At 41.5% G+C, this 20651-nt stretch overlaps 3 protein-coding genes across 4 annotated transcripts in view; 2 read left to right on the top strand and 1 right to left on the bottom strand.

Moving 5' to 3' along the window:
- sertm1 (serine rich and transmembrane domain containing 1) overlaps positions 1-4750 on the top strand; it is a 5890-nt gene extending 1140 nt beyond the window's left edge. Inside the window, exons 2-3 of the mRNA XM_076273565.1 lie at positions 2371-2418; positions 3432-4750. Of these exons, the coding sequence (XP_076129680.1) occupies positions 3475-3804 (330 nt within the window). The 5' untranslated portion in view covers positions 2371-2418; positions 3432-3474 and the 3' untranslated portion in view covers positions 3805-4750. The remainder of the gene's footprint in view (positions 1-2370; positions 2419-3431) is intronic.
- Positions 4751-5666: 916 nt separating this feature from the next.
- Positions 5667-13378, top strand: rfxap (regulatory factor X-associated protein). Its single transcript, XM_076273564.1, has 3 exons — positions 5667-6426; positions 6839-6949; positions 12409-13378. The coding sequence occupies exons 1-3, from the start codon at positions 6049-6051 to the stop codon at positions 12496-12498; spliced, it is 579 nt and encodes a 192-aa protein (XP_076129679.1). The 5' UTR covers positions 5667-6048; the 3' UTR covers positions 12499-13378.
- A 268-nt stretch (positions 13379-13646) lies between these two features.
- smad9 (SMAD family member 9) lies at positions 13647-19837 on the bottom strand. Of its 2 annotated transcripts, none has more exons than XM_076273554.1 (7): positions 19628-19837; positions 17916-18418; positions 17295-17549; positions 16614-16718; positions 16158-16379; positions 14786-15042; positions 13647-14345 (listed from the first exon to the last, which is right to left on the bottom strand). In XM_076273554.1, the coding sequence occupies exons 2-7, from the start codon at positions 18325-18327 to the stop codon at positions 14202-14204; spliced, it is 1395 nt and encodes a 464-aa protein (XP_076129669.1). In that variant the 5' UTR covers positions 18328-18418; positions 19628-19837; the 3' UTR covers positions 13647-14201. The 2 variants fall into 2 exon arrangements, with proteins under 2 accessions (XP_076129669.1, XP_076129668.1); XM_076273553.1 differs by having other exon boundaries at positions 17916-18491; positions 19628-19836.
- Between the last annotated feature and the right edge of the window lie 814 nt (positions 19838-20651).

Genomic DNA, 20651 nt, shown 5'->3' with positions numbered 1-20651 from the left:
CAACTCACACCAGCCAACCGAGCTATGAAAGCATGAGAATGCCACCACAGACATAACATGCAAGTGCTTTTATTTTAGGGAACAAAACAGACCACATGAAAGAAAAGCGACTCAGGAGGAATTCCTATGCATCTGGATTCGATTGTCACAAAAAAGAGAAGAGGATGAGGGATGAGAAAAAAATACATATGGAACACGCTTTCATGCCCACATTTGCACAAATATTAACCATGGTGGGCACAGCCAGACATTCTGGAAGTACCATACATGATACAGTAACACTTTACTTGGATAGTCCGTCGACAGAGACTTAATCATCTCAAGTTCAGTATGTATAATTATTGTCAAACAATTACTGAACATCAACTTTAAGGCATCCTATGTGTTCATCTTAATATAACAGCTTCAAAGTCATTTTGATGGTAAACTAACTTGCATTAGGGAGAATGGTGCATCTTCCCAGCTGTACCCTACCTGTCTATGGATAGCCAGCCTTTCAAGTTTGTTCTCTCCAAGAATCACAAATTGCTTAATTGTGCAATAGCCTACTATTTGTAAATTGTATAATATTATTGTGTCAGTCAACATGACTCTTTGGAGATTATCTTTGCTGGTTTGTAAACAAATGCACATGTATCATGTCTAGGGGGAATTTACAATTCTCCTTATTTTTCACATAATACCACTCATCCCTTCTATTCAAACAAAGATCAAAGTTATCACATAGGGAGAAATGACCAATTATTTGTTAATGAGCTTTTTCCCACAAAGCATACCTCTGTTGAGTGATGCTCATGACTCAAATTCAACTCATTTTATAAGCTTCCGATGAACTTTTTCTTGAGTGTTTGCATTTGAAAATGGTTAAGCTGCAAACAATCACGTTCCTGTAAACGTTCCTTTCCTGTTAGACGATCATCCTCCCTTTTGTAGGCACTTCTGTGAGCAAACACTGGCGTGGGCCCGGACCCTTGTCACGTAGCTGGTTTGGGATAGGTCCCACACTTACGTCTAGAATGTCATGACATTTGCCCACTCAGATGCCTCGCCATCAATTATTTATGACTTGCTAAAACGAGCGTGGAAAACAACGAGAGAGTGACCTTCTCTCCCCCTGACACAAGCTCGGCAGTCACTGCCGTGCCCTAATGGACTATTACTGCTCGCAAAATCAGTTAACAATCAAATAATCACAGAAATGTTCACGTTGCCAGGATACAAAAAGCATAATTAAACATGATTATTACCCTCTTCACAGAGAGCAGAGTATACAAGTGTTTTCATAAACAACAACTGAATCTATACACAACGCAAACTAGAAAGCCGGATAGAGATTGGAGAATTTTAAAAGGATAACACAAAAGAGCTTTAATTTGGCACATCACAAACATAGAAACTGAACATAGGAGATGATTGGTCCTTCTGCATTCTATTGTCATGGTGGAGTTCTCGCATCTCACTGGTTGTGTACATGCTCACTTGCACTTGTGCTTGTTTGCTTACTTTGTTTACTACCGGTATACACTGCAAATGGGAGGTGATTGGTCTTTTGTATTTGATTATAATGGTCACATCTCACTGGTTGCATTCCTGCTCACTTGTGACTTGTCTTATTTGTGAGAATGGTGTGTGTGGGGGTAAGATGAGCCATTTTGATATTCATCATTTCATCATTCTAATGTGTAAAAGAGATTTTGTTTTGTAACCTTCACACCAAACCAAAATGCAAGGTGTACAACTTCTGTAGCCAACAACTCTTTGATAACGTATAAAGGAGATATGTTCTCTGCACAAAAGTGGGTCTTCTGGCACATACTGAGCATGTGTGGTAAGTTGATCCAAAACAAAGATTTCAGGTAAAACATTTTTATTTTCTTAAAACAATAATTTAATTTCTACAAACAGTAACAAACATAACTGAGAATTTGCCAAATAGATTTAACTGAAAAATGGCCAAAACAGATTTAGGCCTATAACATTTTTTGTTGCCTGCTTACCTTTGAAATTGCCGATTTAATTGACTTAAATAAATCAGATTAATTTGCTGCACTAACCATATAGAATGAGGTCACACAATCAAGGCAAACTCAAACATCTTACAGATGCAATACAAGTACTAGTTAGCTGGCTCAACTTACCCCAGCCCTGGTGGCTCATCTTACCCCACAACCACCATTTTGAAAGAAAATGCTTCTCACAACAAGCTAAGGTAACATTCATGATTTTGTTTAGCCCTCACATCATATCTTAAAAGGGTACCAATTGAGGTTTAATGCATCTGAATGTTGTTCTATTCATGTTTTCTCTAAATCACCCTAACTCATGAGTATATTTTTTACCACATTTGCCATGTGCTGTACCTTTCCACAGATTGTAAGGAATGGTGCCCTCTTCTGTGGAAGAATTTTTACCTTAAAGGTCTGTAAAAACTGAGTCTGAAATAAGGTTTGTCTTTCTTGTTAGTAGTTTATTAATCTCTGCGCAGAGAGGTCTCATAAGCATCAGGCTATCAGGATACAAAGACAAAGTCTGTGCACCCAAGAGACAATCTGTTGTTTTCTCACACACACATTTATACCTCACACAGTATCATAATCTCATTGTATCATTGTATCATTACACCCTCTCACACATGACTTGGTCAATACAATGGGTTATTTAAGAATCAAGGACATTAAGAACGTTTCTAACGTCATATAACACATGATTTGCCATCGGACCATTAGTTATTGAAACAGAAGTATCAAATAATAAGAACTTTAAGAACTAGATTAGTGTCAAACAGAAAGAGTGAATTCACACTGCATTAGAAGTATCAATTATACGGAATATCACAAGCTAGGCTAAACACAGAAGAGTCCATTCAAAAGTGTGAAATCATACAGAAACACAAGTATCAAATCAAAGGTTAAGGTCCCTCTTTGTCATTATCCCCTCACACTTCCTTAAAATGCCGTCACATGATCAAAACATTTGTTTACAGTCTCCTAGAAGGGGTGGCTCATCTTACCTCTATGCTCAACTTACCCCTTTCTACCCTACTACCGTTATGCCAGTGACAAGGATGGCTACGAACCAGCTTTATAAACATAGGAAGCTGGGTAGAAAATAAAAATAATGAACTTTTTGGACCTTTTCTCATGTGGGGTACGAGGAACAACCCATCTGGTTAGAAGTTCAAGAAAAATGTCAAATAAATAACCATATAGCACTGACAGATAGAGACAGAACTATTAGGCCTACTCCTTTACATTGTTAACACACAATCTAAAGCATTTAGGGCATTTAGTACATTGTTTCTCATAATTTCTCACGAAGACCAATTACATTCTGATGATGTTATGAATACCTCCAGAAATGCTTTAAAAAGTAACCCATATTATAATGTTAACTGACTAATTTATTCTAACTTTTTGTGTCTTTTTTTAAAGCCTGGAAGCACATAGGAACCTAGGAACCATCCCCTCAGTTAAGATGTCGGGGCTGGAACTCTTGGCTGAGGAACTAAATGGAACAGTATTAGAAAACGGGACTTTTCTGAACTTCTCCCCGACCTCTGTCTCCACGGCGGCTGCCACCTCGTGGAATCGCCCAGAGAATGTCTACATTTATGTGTCCATCTTCCTCAGCCTGCTGGTCTTGCTGCTGAGTTTGCTCATCATCGCCCTCTACAGGCTGAAGAACATCATCTCCTCCAGCTCCTCTTACCCCGAGTATGCCAGCGAGGGAGGCAGCACCTTCACCAACATGGAGATCTGCAGCCTGTCCTCACAAAGGTCAACCATTTCCTCTCTGTCATCCTGAAGGACTGCTAAATGTCTGTGGACACAGAAAACATACATGCACACGAGGACACACACACACACACACATAGCCTTCACACACACATGAACACACACACACACACACACACACACACACACACACACACACACAGAAAAGATTTACATTTGGGAGACAAAGGATATCCGGCGACGTGGATGGCAAAAATAGCTTGCTTACATCTGTTGTTCCATAATCCATATCAATGACTCATTCTCTAGCAATCAACAGTCTTTGTAACTGCTGCAGATTAAGTTAAGAGAACAGATAGAATAGAATATTGTTTTAACAGACCTTGATTCATAAGGGAGACATCAAGAGTCATCCAGTAAAGTTGTCTGCCATCTTAGGTCATATATCAGTTAATATATCAGTTAATGTCCTATATGTCATAATGTTAAAAGCCAGTCGATTAACTCTTGAAGCAAATATGTCATTCTTGAAAAGGTTTTGCCTGACCTCAAGGCTACAACATTGTGAATTTAAATTTACAGTTGCTTGGAAAGCATTGCAGGAATTAAAAAAGAAAGTGTTCTAATCTTGGTACCATTGAATTAAGTATAATGGCCAAGAAGATTTTTTGAAATGCCAACCTACAATTTGTTTTTCCTGTTAAGACACCATAATTAGTTCTTGGTCTTAGTTCAGGTCATGAATTATCTAAGTAGATATTTCATATTTGTTCGATATTTGTTTTGACGATGTTCTGGTAACTGATGAGATACTGTTTCTTTGCACTGACAGTTTAACGTTTGTTAGTTTTTTTTCAACAGATGAGTTAAATGTATTTTTGATCAATGGTCATTAACAATGCCATTACAAAATTCAATACAATGTTTCCAATCACAAAACACTGGGATGGTGCCTGGCTGAAAATGTATTTGAATATGGATCTAAACTCAAGATTTCTTCTGGGTTGAGATAGGAAATGACATCATATAAATAAACACATTTGGTATATTTTATAATATTTGATGCCTAACAGAGAAAGGCGTCCTCTTATGATTTATTGCTGTGCATGTCCTCTTATTTGAAACAGAAAGAAGCTGATTTTGTTACTTAATGAATCAATCAATTATCTTTTTTTCTTCTAAAGCAATTGAATATAACACAGTTAATATTTAAATGCATATAATCTGACTTTACTAATTCTCAATGTTGAAATTATTCTAATCAGTAGACCTACATATTTAAGAACAATAATTGTAGACAAATTAAATTGTGTACAAAATACCTATGGCAACCAAAAAAAAGTTTTTTTTTCTTTAGTGGGCTACAGTACTTTACAATATTTTGTGCAATATATTATGTTGAATCATAATTATGCAACATTAGCCTGTATATGGTATTGCAATGCATATTCTGGTGCACTGATCCAAAAGGCTATGTTTAATGGATCTCTAGAATGTTTTCATTTTATTGTCAAGAGCCTGTTCCTTACCATGCAAACGACCATGATAAACTTTAAATTCTACATAATCAAGTAGGCAAGGCTACATAATTCCCATGACCAAGGAAATGCTCCCAAAGTTAGTTCTTCATTAGGCATAGGCCTACAAATAAATTGAGATGCCAAGGAAGGCCTGATCCAAAATAAGTTCTTTCTGCAATTTTGTTTGATTAACTGAGCTTCAAATATTTTACAATAAGTCGATATATTACAAAAATAACGATTTTCTGAGCCAGCATGAGATTATGCAGCTGCATAATTTTCAATAGACTATCGCTTGAGTGTTGGCAACATTCAACAGACTCTCTCGTTTGAGTGTGATGGCACCGCTGTTCCACACGAGGGCACCCTCAATTTGGCAATCCATTTCATCGGAGACGTTTCCTTCCTTCACTGCAAAAGTAGACATGCTAACGTAGGTATCTCACTGTTTGTCCGAGACGTTTGGTGTCGTTCTGCTAGCGAAAATGTTCGGTCTTACCGTTATCGGTGGCAATCGTGAGGATTGACAGTAGACTGTTATATGCACCGGTAAAATACATCTAGCACATTGGATAGTGTCTGTCAATACCTGTGCTTTTCGTGGATATCTAAATCGCTAGTGCATATGGCTAGCTGACAACGACCAAGCTAACGTTAGCCAGGGTGACATGTTAAGTCCATGTTAGATGCAATATCTTGGTCACAAGTAGGGCACTGTTCTGTTTAATCTGATATCATTAACCAACAATAGCAACATAAAGTGAAGTAGCCTACGTTAGAGTGAACATTTCAAAATGAGTGAAGAGGACTCCGGATGTCAAGCTAGCAACAAAGATACGGGGGAGTTGCCCACCAGTGGTGTGGAAAGCAGGAATTTGGTTACACCACACGAACAAGAGAGCATGTTCGATGATGATGAGGAGAGCGATAATGTGGAAACATCTGATCCAAGAGACAGTGCCGCAAGCCCCGAAGAACTCAACGACGAGGAATCTTTTGGCGACAATGAGAATGTGTCGAAAAAGTGCACATACAGCGGGTGCACGGAAACCACTACGCAGGTGGCTAAAGCAAGAAAGCCTTGGATGTGCAAGAAACACCGTAACAAAATGTACAAAGACAAGTATAAGAAAAAGAAGAGTGATCAGGCAATGTCATCAGGGAAATTAGACGTAAGTGTTTTTCTTAGAAGCGTACCTTGACACTGCCAGGACAGATATACATTCAATGCACATTATCGGCTCTGTTTTTATTCATGGGGTTTTCACAGATTCGCAGTGTTACCTTACCTGTTTGTAAACAGTATACGTTAGGCTACATGGATTTCCCTTTCTGATGTGTTCTATTCATAGCATTGGGGTTTCATAGCTATGATAGAGAGATAATCTGTGTCACGGGAACACAGGAACTTCGAATTCTATTTTGCGGTTGTATGTTGTGTGCTGTTCGAAAACAAGGTTTCTAAAATGGATAGTTCCGATCCTTATTGATGAGCCTTCTAAAGATGAGCTTTAAATAACAATTCCTGTCTCAGTGATGGCCTACACAAGGGATAAACCTAACTGCCTTGGTTGTTTATTTCAGGAGAGTGGAGAAGACAGACCTGTCTCTGTCACAAAACAGCGTCTCGGGACAATGGGTGACCGTCCGGCCAGACCATCACTCATTGAACAGGTTTTAAATCAGAAAAGATTGGTAAGCAAGAGATGTACAACTTGAATTCCTGTCGTAACTTTTCTTTAGGCCAGTTAAAGGAAAACTGAAACTCCGCTGGGGCTGTTCTATACCCTGCTCTTTGCGTTTGCGTCAGTGTTTTTTATTTGGAACTTTATGACTAGGGATCTACCGATATGGATTTTTTAGTGCCGATACCGATACCGATTTTTTCCATCAGCCTTAGCCGATGACCGATACAAGTTGCCAATTTTCTTGAGCCGATATTTGGAGCCGATACTGCTTTTATTTTGCTCCCTCAATTTACAATACAAATGACACATAATTACACAAATGATGATAACAAATGTTATAAGTCTCAATTTAAAAAAGGAACATTTATTGAACTTATGGATGGGTGCACTGGATATGGTTAACTGTGCAAAATGCTTTCAACATCTTACAACACAGCCTTGATGATGCATTGCTTGCTGACATATTATAAGACATAGTTCAAGTCATCACAAAATTTCCTTTGTCAACACATTTAAATAATTTAAGAAAACAATAAGCCTGAAAAGTAGCTATTGAATTAAAGTGCTTGATTTGTCATTTTAGACTGCATGGTTTCAATTTTTCTATGTCTATATTTTTCTAAAAAAAGCTGCCAGATTTGTCAACCACAGAACATAAATCAGCAGAGGAAAATAACGTGGTGTCAGATGTTTCTGTTCTAAACGGCATCAATGTCAAAAGGTATAAAAACGTATCTCTCAAAGTTTTAAAATCTCTCCTTCAGGTAGCGCAGCACTCTCATATCGCTGTGATGCGTGTGTCCCACTGAGTGAGACAGACCAGACGCACAGACAAACTTCTGTTTGGTAGCTGACGAACCACCATTGAACTGGATAATGATAACGTTAGCAAACGGCTCTAAACAAGTAAGGCATACGGTATGTCTGGTACATGATAAACGTTAACACGAATTAATATTCAACTATACGTCTCTCATTATTAAAGCTCTAATATCACTGCGATGGCAACTCCGCCCCGCTCGAAGGAGAGGGGGAGGGAGACGCACACACCACACGCCTCCAAAACTCAGCCAGGTGGTCGCTGAATAAAACTCCCACAAATATCTCGGAACAACGTTGGCATTAGGCTACTTAATCATATGACCAGTGTTTGTAACAGCTACCGCATGAATATGGATAGCCTACAACTTAGCTATTTGCAGCTCCCTAAATACAATGGCAAGAGCCAGTTTTGTAAACGATCATTAAGCATTAAAAAAGTACCCTACCTATCTATCATTCGTGTTTTCCATTTGGACCCACAAACTTGCTTCCACCTTCAAAGTGTATGGCAATATTTCAGCTAAGTCAAACAGTTAAAAGATGCTTTGAAAGTTTAAAGTTTACTGTTGTCTTGAAGAGCAGGCTTTCAGCACTCTGCTCGTGGGGGAGGGGCAGTCTGCACTAGGGATCGACCGATATGTTTTTTTCAGGGCCGATACCGATATCAATTATTACCAAAACAGGAGGCCGATAACCGATATGTAAAACCGATATGTCAGTTGTCAAAAGGGGGGGTAGATAGTAAAGGCTATATGCTGCAACATTTTTATTAAAAATCATTTAATTATGCAAACTTTTCTTTCTTCTTTTGATACACAATTGTCTATCAACTTGCATCACTTTGCAAGTGTAAATCCTGTGTATCATGTTAATCCAAGAGCTGAGTGATAGCAATTATTTTCATAGAGTAGGCCTGCACAATGGGCTATGTGCTTGTTAAGGGACCTGTCACAAAGAGGATGCTTTGCCATCGTGTGTGTGAGTGCACGAGAGAAAGAGAGGAAGAGGTGCATGCGTGATGGCAAGTGTTACGGTTGAATAGTTTAACAAAACAGTTTTAAAATAGTTCTTAGGCTATTTAAGCATGCAATTTGTGTCCATGTGTAGGCTATAAGCTACACTTTTGAGAGCCTAAAAGGCACGTTAATAGCCAGCTCATGACGTGATTTTGTTCAGGTCGGATTAAATTACGGTTGGCCCTGGGTGCATGTAGTCTTTTCTGACAGTCCGTTTCAAAAAGGAGCAATTAGACTTTTTGACGTTCGCTATCGCATAATTTAGGACTTGTCTGTAATATGTCCGCCGAGGTGTCCGGTTATTCACATTAACGAACGAGGCGGAGGCGGAGAACTCCCGACGCACAGCACCCGAGTTTGTGGGCTAACTAGTAAACAGCATCAGTAACGTGCATCAATCGGGAATTCGCTAAATGAAGGAAGTGGGTGCTTTACTTATTGATCCGGATCAAATAGACAATAGCTTAAAGTGGTGTTTTTGTAACTTCAGTGAAGATGATTGTGATTCACTGCAACTTCAGCAATGTAGGCTACTTCCTTACCTTCGAAAAATAGTTCCGTAGGCTACAGCTGAAGCCCAGTCTGCCTCAGTGAGAATCCTAAACTTTGTCTGTGTTCAGTCTTCGATCCTGATTGGCTGCATTCGTGCTAACTAACAAATCACGGTGACGGTGTAGTGGGCGAGACAATGCTCTTGACCACAGAGCACAGAGTAGCAAATGCAGGGAGTGAGAGACGCTTTACAGACAAAATAGCGCGTTTCATTTTTTATCCATTTAAATATCGGCTTATCGGTGGAAAAAATGACCGATGCCGATTATTATAAAAATGCTAAATATCGGCCCTAATAATCGTCCAGGGGGTCTCTAGAAAAGTTAGCAACGACGTTGCTTAACCACCATGGTACGACGCAACTTGCGACCAAACAACGACACTGTTACACCTGTTCCCAGAAAGCATCGTACCTGTGTCGCAATTCACTACCTCCGACGTTCGAACACCGTAGTTCCAACAACGTTGTTGGTGATGCAGCGATATATATCATTGGTGGAAACAGTGGCAACGTATAATACCCCACCCCCTAGAAATGTTCTGTCACGGCCTATGTCGACACTTTTCTAATCTAAACCGAGTGATTAATGCTGGCATTAGGCTTGTTTGACTTCGGCTGAGTCTGACTTGGTCTGGCTTACTACGTAAACGTGATCTTCAGAGCCTAGCCGGGAGGAGCTACAACAGAGGGCAGCTCATCCCGGACAGAAAGGCTACAGTCTGCCTGACGTGACTCACGGGAGACATCGCGGGAGATATCGCGGAATGTTGTTTGCAATAAACACAGCAGAACTTTCATTCTTACTCATTAAAATGAGCATGATGACTGACGAAATAAATTCTTATGATGTAGTTTAAATAAACCACTGTTGTCATACAGTTAACAGGCCTGCATTGTAGCACATAAATTCAATATCAAGTGTTTTCCCTATATGTGTGTCTATCTATTTAGCCAACAGCAGAAAATAACAGAATATCCAAACGTTTTCAGTAGGCTAGCCTACCATTGTTGCAGAAATCACGTATAAGAAGGTATCCCTTCGATTTCTGTTTATTTTCGCATATTCCAACATAAGGAAGCAGCATGAGCCTCTAGTCATAATCGTCATGAGGACATTCCTCCCAAATAGACTTCTCCAGAATATATCCCGCCTCCTAACTTCCGTATCCATCCAACTTCCGGGCGTGGATTGTCTATGGGAAATAACATGGCGTTTTGAAAGATCGTACCTGTCAAACTCTGTAGGTGACAAATTAAAAAAAGGTGCTGGGCAGATTGACCTACACACTTCTGCCATCTAGTTTCCACTGGATTTTTTTATTTTCGGTGCCGTTTAAGTAGTATAGTCTAGTATACTACTTAAACGGCACCGACAATCAAAAAATCCAGTGGAAACTATATGGCAGAAGTGTGTAGGCCAATCTGCCCACCCCCTTTTTCAACTTCGCTACCTACAGATGTTTTACCGGTATGATATTTCGAAACGCCATGCAATCCACGCCCGGAAGTTGGATGGATACGGAAGTTACGGAGGCGGGACTTATTCTGGAGAGGTCAATGGCCCTATCACGTCTTTGAACTGACGTCATGAGGGCGTGTTTCAGCTCGTGCAGCTCGTGGAAGGCAACTGCAAGATCTGTCTGCAGGCTAAGACTCCCGCGATATTTTAAGGCCATGTGACATGGTGTCACGGTGGTAAGTCCCTCCCCGGCTGACAGAAGTCGGACAGAATTTCTAACCAGTATGCATTGCGTCCATCCCAGTATGCATTGTGTTCAACCCAGCATGCATCACATCAAGTCAGATCTGCACAGATCTGCCGCAAGTCGAACTCCCCTAGTGTCATTGCCATCAGCCAAAACCTAAACCTACTGCAAGCATATAAAACAGTTAATTTAAGCAGACCAATATTAGTCATTATTTGTGTTAAATATCTATGTTGGAAAAAATATATAGCCTGGACAAATGTCTGGGTATCCCATAGGATATCAACTGTCTCGTGGCTTAACGGCAGCGCGTCAGTGCGCTGAGCGCTCGGCCGGAGTTCGCGTCCTATGTCTTCTTTTCATCTCTGACTAAGAGTAGGCCTACGAGACACAACAATAGGTTTTGACCATACATATTTATGTATATAGTTACTCTACATCGAGAGACCATAGGTAGGCCTATAATACATCAGTCAAAATCAATTGAATGTCACACTAGTTCACCTGCAGGTAGCGAGAAGCAAGAGGACAATCTCACATCATAAGAAAATCGAACCTACAACGTTGGGATAATAAGTCATCTGCTTTAGCCACTACACTATTTATCACTGCTGATGTAAGGGACTGTGAAGATTATAATACTAAAAGCAAGGCAATACTTGAATTAACATAAATAGCAAGAATGAGCCAAGTAGGGGAGTCAGTGTCTTAATCAAAATTAAGCTACAGGATAGATCAATCATTGAGTCACGAGATAAACATCCACTTCGCAAATTTTGGTTAGGCGGTTGTGATTTTTGGTTAGGCGCTCCGGACACCAACAGGAACTACCAAGGAACGACACAAGTGCGACTGCCTAGGGGCAGTAGTTCAAACGACCAAACTTTGCGTCCTTGTTTGCGATTGAGAGTTCGAACTACCCTTTCTAGAAACACCAAATCCAAGAACGATGGAGCGTACTACCAAGGTTGCGATGCAAGTTAGCAAACGATGCTTTCTAGAAACGACCCCCTGGCCGATAATTGGTCGACCCCTAGTCTGCACGTGAATTGCAGCATCTCCAGCAACACAGAGCTGTCGTGGACGCCTGTATGTAAATAATGCGGGGGAAAAACTATCGGCGAATGCAGCCGCTTATCGGCTGATGCCGATACACGTAAAAAAACGCAAATATCGGCCGATCCCTATTTATGACAATGATATAGGCAGTTTGTGACTAAATGGGATTTGATCATATTTCACATGATCGTTCAGCAGCCATGAAACTTAACAATACCAGCAGGTCAAGCACATTATCAAGGACCCTGTGAGCAGAATGCATATTTCACCATTTTTTAATGACTGTATGTGTGTGTTTGATATTTTCTAGTCTCTGCTTCGGAGCCCGGAGGTCATCAGTTTTCTCCAGCAGCAGCAAAGGCTCCTGACTTCCCAGCCCAAAACACAGTTGGACTATTGACCGTGATGGCAGGGCCATGGTCTGTGGTATGTCTCCACTCCTGCTTCCCCCATGTCCCTCATAAATCTTCACAATCAATCTTCTCAAGAGACTACAGAGGGAGTCCTGTTGATGCACTCTTTGTTTAACCAAGAGCGAGTGGAGTACCTAGGACGGCCATCTATGTCACATTGACATGCCATTATCAGTGGAGGGTAACGGGGGTGTACTGCACAATGTGTAGTTTGTATTATCCTGTGTAAAGCAACCCGTGTGAAGACTGTTAAGCAGTTTATTTTTTATTTAAGTTGTCATTTTTAACCGCATCATGAAGCTGCACATTTATCATGCAACAGTGGTTATCAATATAGTTTGCTTTTATGAAACACAGAAAACAGCGCCATCTGTGTGATTTGAAGAGAAATCTAAAAAAAAATGGCAGCTCCTATACATAGGTTTTTTCTAGAAATGTGTGCCTAGGTGTTCCTGGCTTTACTGGTGTGCACTGCAGGGTGGCTCTCATCTCATTCTGGCCTGTTGATTAATGGTTGTGATACTGCACCAATACTTTGGTCAGAGGTGCTGGGAGTCAAACCCCAAACTTTTTAAATATTTGTTATTCATTTTGTTATATTGAGTGTTACTTGATGTACTGTAGGTTTCATTGAAATCATGTTGTGGTGTGATCTGTTATAGGCGTATGCTCTGTGTGGTTTTGCTGTTAGACGTGGGCATGAGCTTGTGGGAAAAAAAAATGGAAAGCCGTTTTATGACTTTCTCTGGTTGGCATCATTCACTAGTAGCAACCTTTTAATTTGCTCTCGAAGGCAGCACCATGATGATAATGATGCCAAGCTCATGAGATTGCAAATGAATAAAACATGAATATGAGTGTCATTGAGATTGAGTACTTGTGATGCTTAATATTACTTACTGCTACAGTATATTGACTGCATTGTGTTGGTATCTGACTAGCTGCTCCAGTCTGTCCTATTAAGTGCTGACCTTACTGGGAGAGTGGATAGAATTTCATTGGCTCAGTAGTCAGACTTGACAGGGGGGGTGCTGAGGCAGTCAGCCAGTCCTCTTTTTTTCAATATAATGCAGCAGGTAAAAAGAAACATTACTTTTACGATCAAAACACTTGCTTCAAAAAGATAGAAACTCCGTTGAAGAAATGAACTTTATATATTAAAAACAATCCAACAAAACAAATACATGAAATGTTACACAGGTTGCAGCTCAGTAATGTAACCAACACAAGCACCATCTAACAAAATACCAGGAGTTTTAGTACCTATGTAATGATCCCATCCGTCTCCAGGCTCTTGGAGTGTTCATTGACTGCATTGCACATACAGCGAATTTCAAGCCAGAAGTAAAAATTCTTTAAAAATAAAACAAAGCTTTTCAAAAGCTACTCTACAACTGTTTTGGAATATCAGTCAGTTTAACTTTTGTTGTCTCACGTAACTGAAATGAAAATGAATTGACTTTGACAGTGAAGTGGTCACAGACCTAAATTTAGTGCATTTTTCCGTATTTGAGAGGAACCGTATTTCAGTTTCAGAGAGCAATACAGTTCTGAAATATGATACTTCAAATATCTTGATTGTGTCCACCACAAATACCCACACTACATGCTCCACTCAAGACAGGGTAATGTGCTTGCTATAAAACAACACAATGCCGATGGCTTCTCAGCCCCCCTGCACTTTTGCTTGTCATGACACGGAGGAGATGGGATTGTGTGGGGAGCCCATCTGGGTCAGGACCTTGTCTAACCACTGCAAAGGTCCGTGAAGGTGGATTTCGATCCAGCAAGGGGTGCTGGTGACATCCTGGCGGTGGTACTCTGCACCCCAACCCTAGGAGATAACAGGAGATATCCAGTTGACTCATGGAACAATAACTGAACAGCCAAATCAAAACTAATATGATTGACTGAATATGGTAATAAATCAGTGGTTTACGCGAGTATAACTGGCTGAAGAATATCTACAGATATATATCCAGCACATGCACACTGGAACGTTAGGTCTGACAAATCACATTTTAGGCCACTGTAATTAGATAGTAAGGACCATTAGTGTTTTGGCAGTTGAGCCTTCCAGCAGCAAGCCAAAAATCAGTACAGCATGCCCAGTAAGCACAGCTGCACACACTGGCATGTCTTTCAGAACTCCTCCCAAAGAAACAAAAACTGCATGCACGGCCCAATTCTCAGATCAGATGACCTCTAACAGTATAACAGTGACCACTTTCAGATATCACTGAGGGCACAACGTTTGATGTTTGTCTCCATTACCTTGACGAAGCTCATGCGGATGGTGCACATCTTGGTCAGTTCGTAGACTACCTCAAAGCCGTGGTTGACAGACTGGGAGAGCAACTGGGCAAACAGCTGGTTGTTGAAGATCTTCAGGCTGCAGCCGCTGGGGATCTTACAGACAGTTGTTGCATGGAAACCGTGCTGGTAGTTGCAGTTCCGACTCTGCACAAAGATGCTGCTGTCACTCAGGCATTCCGCATACACCTCTCCACCCACATAGTAAAGATGGACACCTACAGGTAAAACAAAAGGAACAATCAGAATGTAAAGAATGGAACTACATACATTTATAATTATGCTAAACAACTTTTTACAGTCCCTAACAATATATCACATTGAAATGGCAGATGAAAAGTCGTGTCTTGCCTCTTAAAAATAACCAAGAATAACTAAGGAGCCAGGACTTTATTTAAATCTAAGTGACATACAAAACAATTATATAAGCTACAGAAGATTTCAAACATTCATTTTCAATAAATAAATCACTATCAGGAAAAAAACAGATAACACAGCTAGTCAACAGGAATGCTGAAATGCCATCATGTTGAAGTAAAGCTTTGAGGTTTTACAAGTTTGAAAGAAAAAAATAAATCTGGTCCTAATATTTCAAAGTGGCTTGAACAGATTTATGACCACAACCGCAAAACAGGAAAAAAATGCATCTGACCTTCTCGAGCTCTCTGTAGCAGAGTGGAAATGAGACGGTAAATCTAGTAGATGTCTTTAATCAATTTATTATTTACAAACCTCACTTTGCTTTTTCATCGCTTGCCAAGCGGAAACCTTAATGGCACCCATTCTCCGTGAGCGCGGACCGTCTGGCTTATGTCACTCTTCCTGGCTTCGATCCACAGAAAGGGGCTCAAGCTTGCGGACGAAATGCAAACTTGGCTTCCCTCCTGCCAAAGCCCCCCCCCTCGCCCCGGGGAGGGCGATTCTTACTGTCACTGCCGTCTCCCGTGGCAACGTTTTATCTTTACCCAGCCCTGGCACAGGGGCCAAGATCTAACACCACGAGAAAAGCCAACATTTGGATAGTCTGGAGTTTCTCAGTCTAACAGGGCTCCTTAAATGTGGCGTCGACAGGCCAGTGTGGACTGGCGCCACACAAAGCGTGACAGACAACTATTTCTTTTTTTCCTCTTCCCCCTTCCTTTCTCTGTACCCTATTTGCAATAATAATGAGGTAAAAAAAAGCATATTCTACAATCCAAGGACTCAGATAATGAGTTCGAGAATATTTTCCATCTGTGTCAGTTTATTTATTCTTTTTGAAGTAGCCCCCACCCTCCCCTCAAAAATAGACAGAGCCAAACAACATTCACAAGGTCAACTTGGGCAGACACACCTTTGCCTATGTGCCGGCGCGTGTGCTCTATCGTGGAGTTGCGGTTGACATTGGAGAGCAGGCCGAGGCAGAAGCGGTTCTTGTTATTGGACGGGTCGGTGAAGCCGTCCACCAGGATGCTGCGGGACGAGGCGTGGAAGGTCTCGCCCACGCGGTTGTTCAGCTCGTAGTAGGCCACAGAGCACCAGTACTCAGGCTCCTCGTAGCACACTGGCCGCATGTCTGCGAGGTCAGAGTTCACAGGTCAGACATAGCATCACTCACCGAATAGTAGAAACAGCCGTCAGACACACTTAAAATGTTAGGAATTGAGAGAGAACCTCAGATTTAACATCAGCAATTCATCAAAGAGTCTGCCAGCATGTACATGGAAGTGAGGGATCACGCAAGTACAGAACCAGGATCACCGGCTGCAGCTCTGTGAGCAAAACTAAAGAGTGGAGAACTGAGTCCTACCTCTGTGTGGGGCGGAGAAGACGAGCTTGTTGGGATTATCATCCGGCTTCACATCCTCCGGAGTGATAGTCTCCATCATGGAGTAGGGAGGAGGAGGAGTCTCTGCTGTTTGGGTGGTATAGAGATATTTAAAATAAGAGGCCTAGTGAAGGAATGACACATCATACAAGGACATGTAAAGGAGAGGCAAAACAAGTTTCTGGGAAAGGTGATGAGAAATGTTTGTTAGGAAACCACACAGCTGGTTCCATGAGATCTGGTTGGATGATCATGACAATTTGCCTACTGATGACTAAAGTTCTCCAGACAAAAAAGGTTGCCCAAATCAAAAGGAATGTACCAGAACAGCAATACTCAGGAACACTGCCCAGCAACATTGTTCAAAAAGTTGGCTTGTGTATCATCAGTTTAAGACAGCATGACAGTAACTGTCAATCTCTGTAGTCACATCACTTTAGCATCAACAGCTGCAAAAATATGACAAATAAGCATCACCAAGCTTCTGACACAGCTACACACATGCACTTGACTCCATGAACTTCACATGTCATTCTTATAAATGATCTGTTCATAATGACAAGCAAATTAAGACTACAGTGCTACGAGGTTAAGTAATATATATATTAATCATGTTAAATTGTTGCCACATGTAGAGTTTGGACACTTGGAGGAGAGGCTTACCAGTGATGTGGTAGGGGCTCCCAGGGTCGGTGGCACTGCTGGGAGAGTCCGGGTAGCTGGCGGCATTGGGTGACTGTGTGAGCGACCCAGAGGGGGAGGAGAAGGAGTTGCACGGCATTGTGGGGAAGGACTCGGGGTAAGTGGCGTTCTGGGGCATGAGGGGCTCGTTGTGAATGGAGGCGTTGCGGAACTTGGCCAGTAAGCTATGCTGCGGGTTGAACTCGCTGTGCCGAGGCACGAGCACTGGTGGCAACACTGGCATAGAAGACAAAAAAGGGCATTGGTCGGGGGGGGGGGGGGGGGGTGCGCTGGTGTCATTCCCTTTGAGAGCCATATTTTTCCTAAAGGAGTTAGCCTTTAGAGCTTCATGCCAGTAATACCAGAACACAACATAGCAACATGTCCTCCATATGCAACATCTCTTGTATCTATATTTTGTGCTTTACTTTCAAATGTAACTCGTGAACATCAACATTTTAGAATAAGGATATCTATTCCATAGGTCACATTTTCTATACATCAAGGCAGGAGTGAGTGGGCAGACATATTCCTCCAGTATACACATGAGGCATCTCAAAGATCTTTTGGTGTCCAAGAGTGGCTATGGAGTAGTGATATTACCTGGTGTTTCAACACGTCGATAGTGGTATGGGTTGATGCAGATGTCCTTCTGCTTGGAGCCGAAGGGGAACTCGCAGCAGTCCAAGGCCTTCAGCTCGTGATGAGACTGCAAGTCAGGCCAACGCCACACGCGGCAATAGATGACGTGAGGGAGGCCCTTTCGGTGTGACACCTGAAGCCTTCCGTCCAGCGAGCGTGGAATGGTCACACATTTCGTGGGCTGGCCCGGGCAGCTCAGCGCTCTCTCCAGCTCCTCCATGGCCCCTTTCTTCTTCTTGAGTTTCTTGACCAGGGAGTCCACGGCCTTCTCGGCCCACTTCTCCTCCTCGTCGCCCTGCTTCCAGCCCAGGAGGCGCTTCACAGCCGGGCTGGTGAAGGAGAAAAGTGAGGTGATGGATGTGGTGGAGTGCATGGTTGTGGTTGTGCAGTCTGTCCGCAGGGGACACAGTCAAAATGGCAGGAAGGCCAGAGGAGTGTTTGAACTCTGCAGCAAAAGAGGTTGCCTGTTCCAGGGATCCACAAAACAGCAGGTGAGAGATGAATGAGAGCAGGGAATATTTTTTTTCCAGGAAATATCTGGTGGAAAAAATCATAAATATTTTTCACAAAACTGAGGATAAAGTTAATTACTTATCAGTTACCATTAAAACATGATCCGACATTTTGGATTTGCATGACTTGTTTTGACCTTCATCAAAATAACTCTTCACATCAGGAGATATACACGACCAGGCCAAGATTCTTACTTTTCTGAGTGTCTCCAATATTGTCAGCTTTTAAAACACATAACTATTTGCATGCCATCTCCTTAACAAGTAAAGAAATGGTGTCTTCAAATTCTGCCCGTCATTCATCAGTGACTTGATAAATAAATCAATGTTGGGCAGATTATTTTCTCCCTTTAAAAAATATATATAACCACAAACACGGGCAGCTCCAGCAATGACCGCATGGACTCATGGCATCTAAACTCCTGCATAAGACTATGCCTTAAATACTCTTAAATAACGTTTTGAAATAAATGTTAACCAAACCAGCTGAGCAAAACGTGACAGTTATTTAGTCGTGAGTTGCATGACTCATGAAATCTTCGTTATTTCCAAACGTTCCTGTGCTATAGTCTACAACAGCAGGACAGTAGCCTCAATGTATTCTGTTGGTAAGAGGAGGGCGTTAAAGTTCAGTGCGACATACTTTTGTTCCATTCCTGTTTTCGTCTTTATGAAACTGGCGTCACCAAGTCTACGAGCCGAGATAGGCATAATCACCTAATGCTGTATCATAGGCTGCCTGGAAACAAGCTCTTGCATTGTTAAGGTTTACTAAAGGTTTTTAAGACTGTTCATGCTCATCGTCAAAGTAAAATGCTATAAGATAACTTCTCCATACAGGTAGGCTATATAATTCCCAACGCTATCTGAGACTGCGCGCATCTCATTGACAGACAATATAGGCTGTAGTCACACGCGCTTTAAGCTTCCACAAGATAACCCAGTCCTTGAAGTTTTGGAATAAAAGTAGCAAAATAAGTTAAGATATAAGTCACGTGACACCTACATAACGAGACAAATGAAGTCATATTACTAGCTCAGGGTATTGCAGTACCAGAATCATTAAAATTACCTTAACAATAAAAATATATTTTCACGTCTTTCTCCAACTAAAGAACATGATATGAATAAAGGAAATGGAAACGTCAGTTTATTTCTTACCTCACGTTTCTCCAACTTGACAGTCTTCACTTTCAGAATCCCTATGTCTGCCCAGAGGTGTACCGCGTATGTTTGCAGGGAGACGGAGACGCTCCAGTCGCATAAACCGGCGTCAGCCAGACGGGAGCCTCTCCGCCTTTGTGCGGAATTCATCCGCTGCGCTGGAACGTTCCCAGAATGGCAGACGCGGTGTGATAGTTAGGCGTGCGTCAATTCTTGTTCAGTATATCCACACACAAATAGCCAGGTTGAGCTACTTCTTTACAAAGAGGCAGCGTTAGCCTGTTAAAAGGTATTATTCGCCTTCTGCCACGAGTTTTAAATGTAAAAAAATACACCTGCTCAGTTGAATTGTTTGAGCTGAGCTGTCTATAATAAAAACGTGTGCACACTATAAAAACTAGGCTATTCCCAACAACGCATCAATGCAACCACCACCAACAAACTTGTTTGCCTATTACAGGTGCCTGGGGGGAAACAACGATTTACGATAGACGGATCTACACATTGGTGCCAGTTAAACACCTATTTTTTACAGTCTATGTTAAAGACGTGGTTATTCTCAACAGCGGTAAGATAAAAGGGGAAATCAGGTGTATAATAGATAGTTATCTAAACCTGCAACTTTCTTCGGTGTAATGTCAGCGCTAGACAACCAGCAAGGAGTTCACGGTCTTTTCCCCATTTAACCACACTCAATTTGACCCGGTCACTGGCTTTGGCGACGAGCCAGAAATCATCGATCGCTTAATTTCTAGTCCCGTTCATTGCGGAGGGATACAGTTTGATTGTATGTGCGCAGAGTGGTCCAGTTAATGACGCAAGCCTGAATGGCGACAGAAAGTCTAGGAGTTTGACATTTTCACAGTTTACAGCTACACCGAGGGGACCTAACAATACAATAATGTGGGCAAACATTTGTGATGTGACGTGTCATCTCATTGTTGGATTAGAGTTATTAGTTGATTCGTTCGCACAAAAGTGGAAGTAGGCTAAAAAAGATTCCACGGTGGCGGTATAATAG

Source organism: Alosa pseudoharengus, unplaced genomic scaffold (assembly GCF_046254945.1).
Source record: "Alosa pseudoharengus isolate Yale_2024_CS ecotype anadromous, Long Island Sound unplaced genomic scaffold, YU_APseudo_1.1 YU_APseudo_1.1_scf_8, whole genome shotgun sequence".
NCBI classification, from domain to species: Eukaryota; Metazoa; Chordata; class Actinopteri; order Clupeiformes; family Clupeidae; genus Alosa; species Alosa pseudoharengus.
The sequence above is the reverse complement of the archived record's forward strand: the minus strand, read 5'-3'. Positions and strand labels throughout refer to the sequence as shown.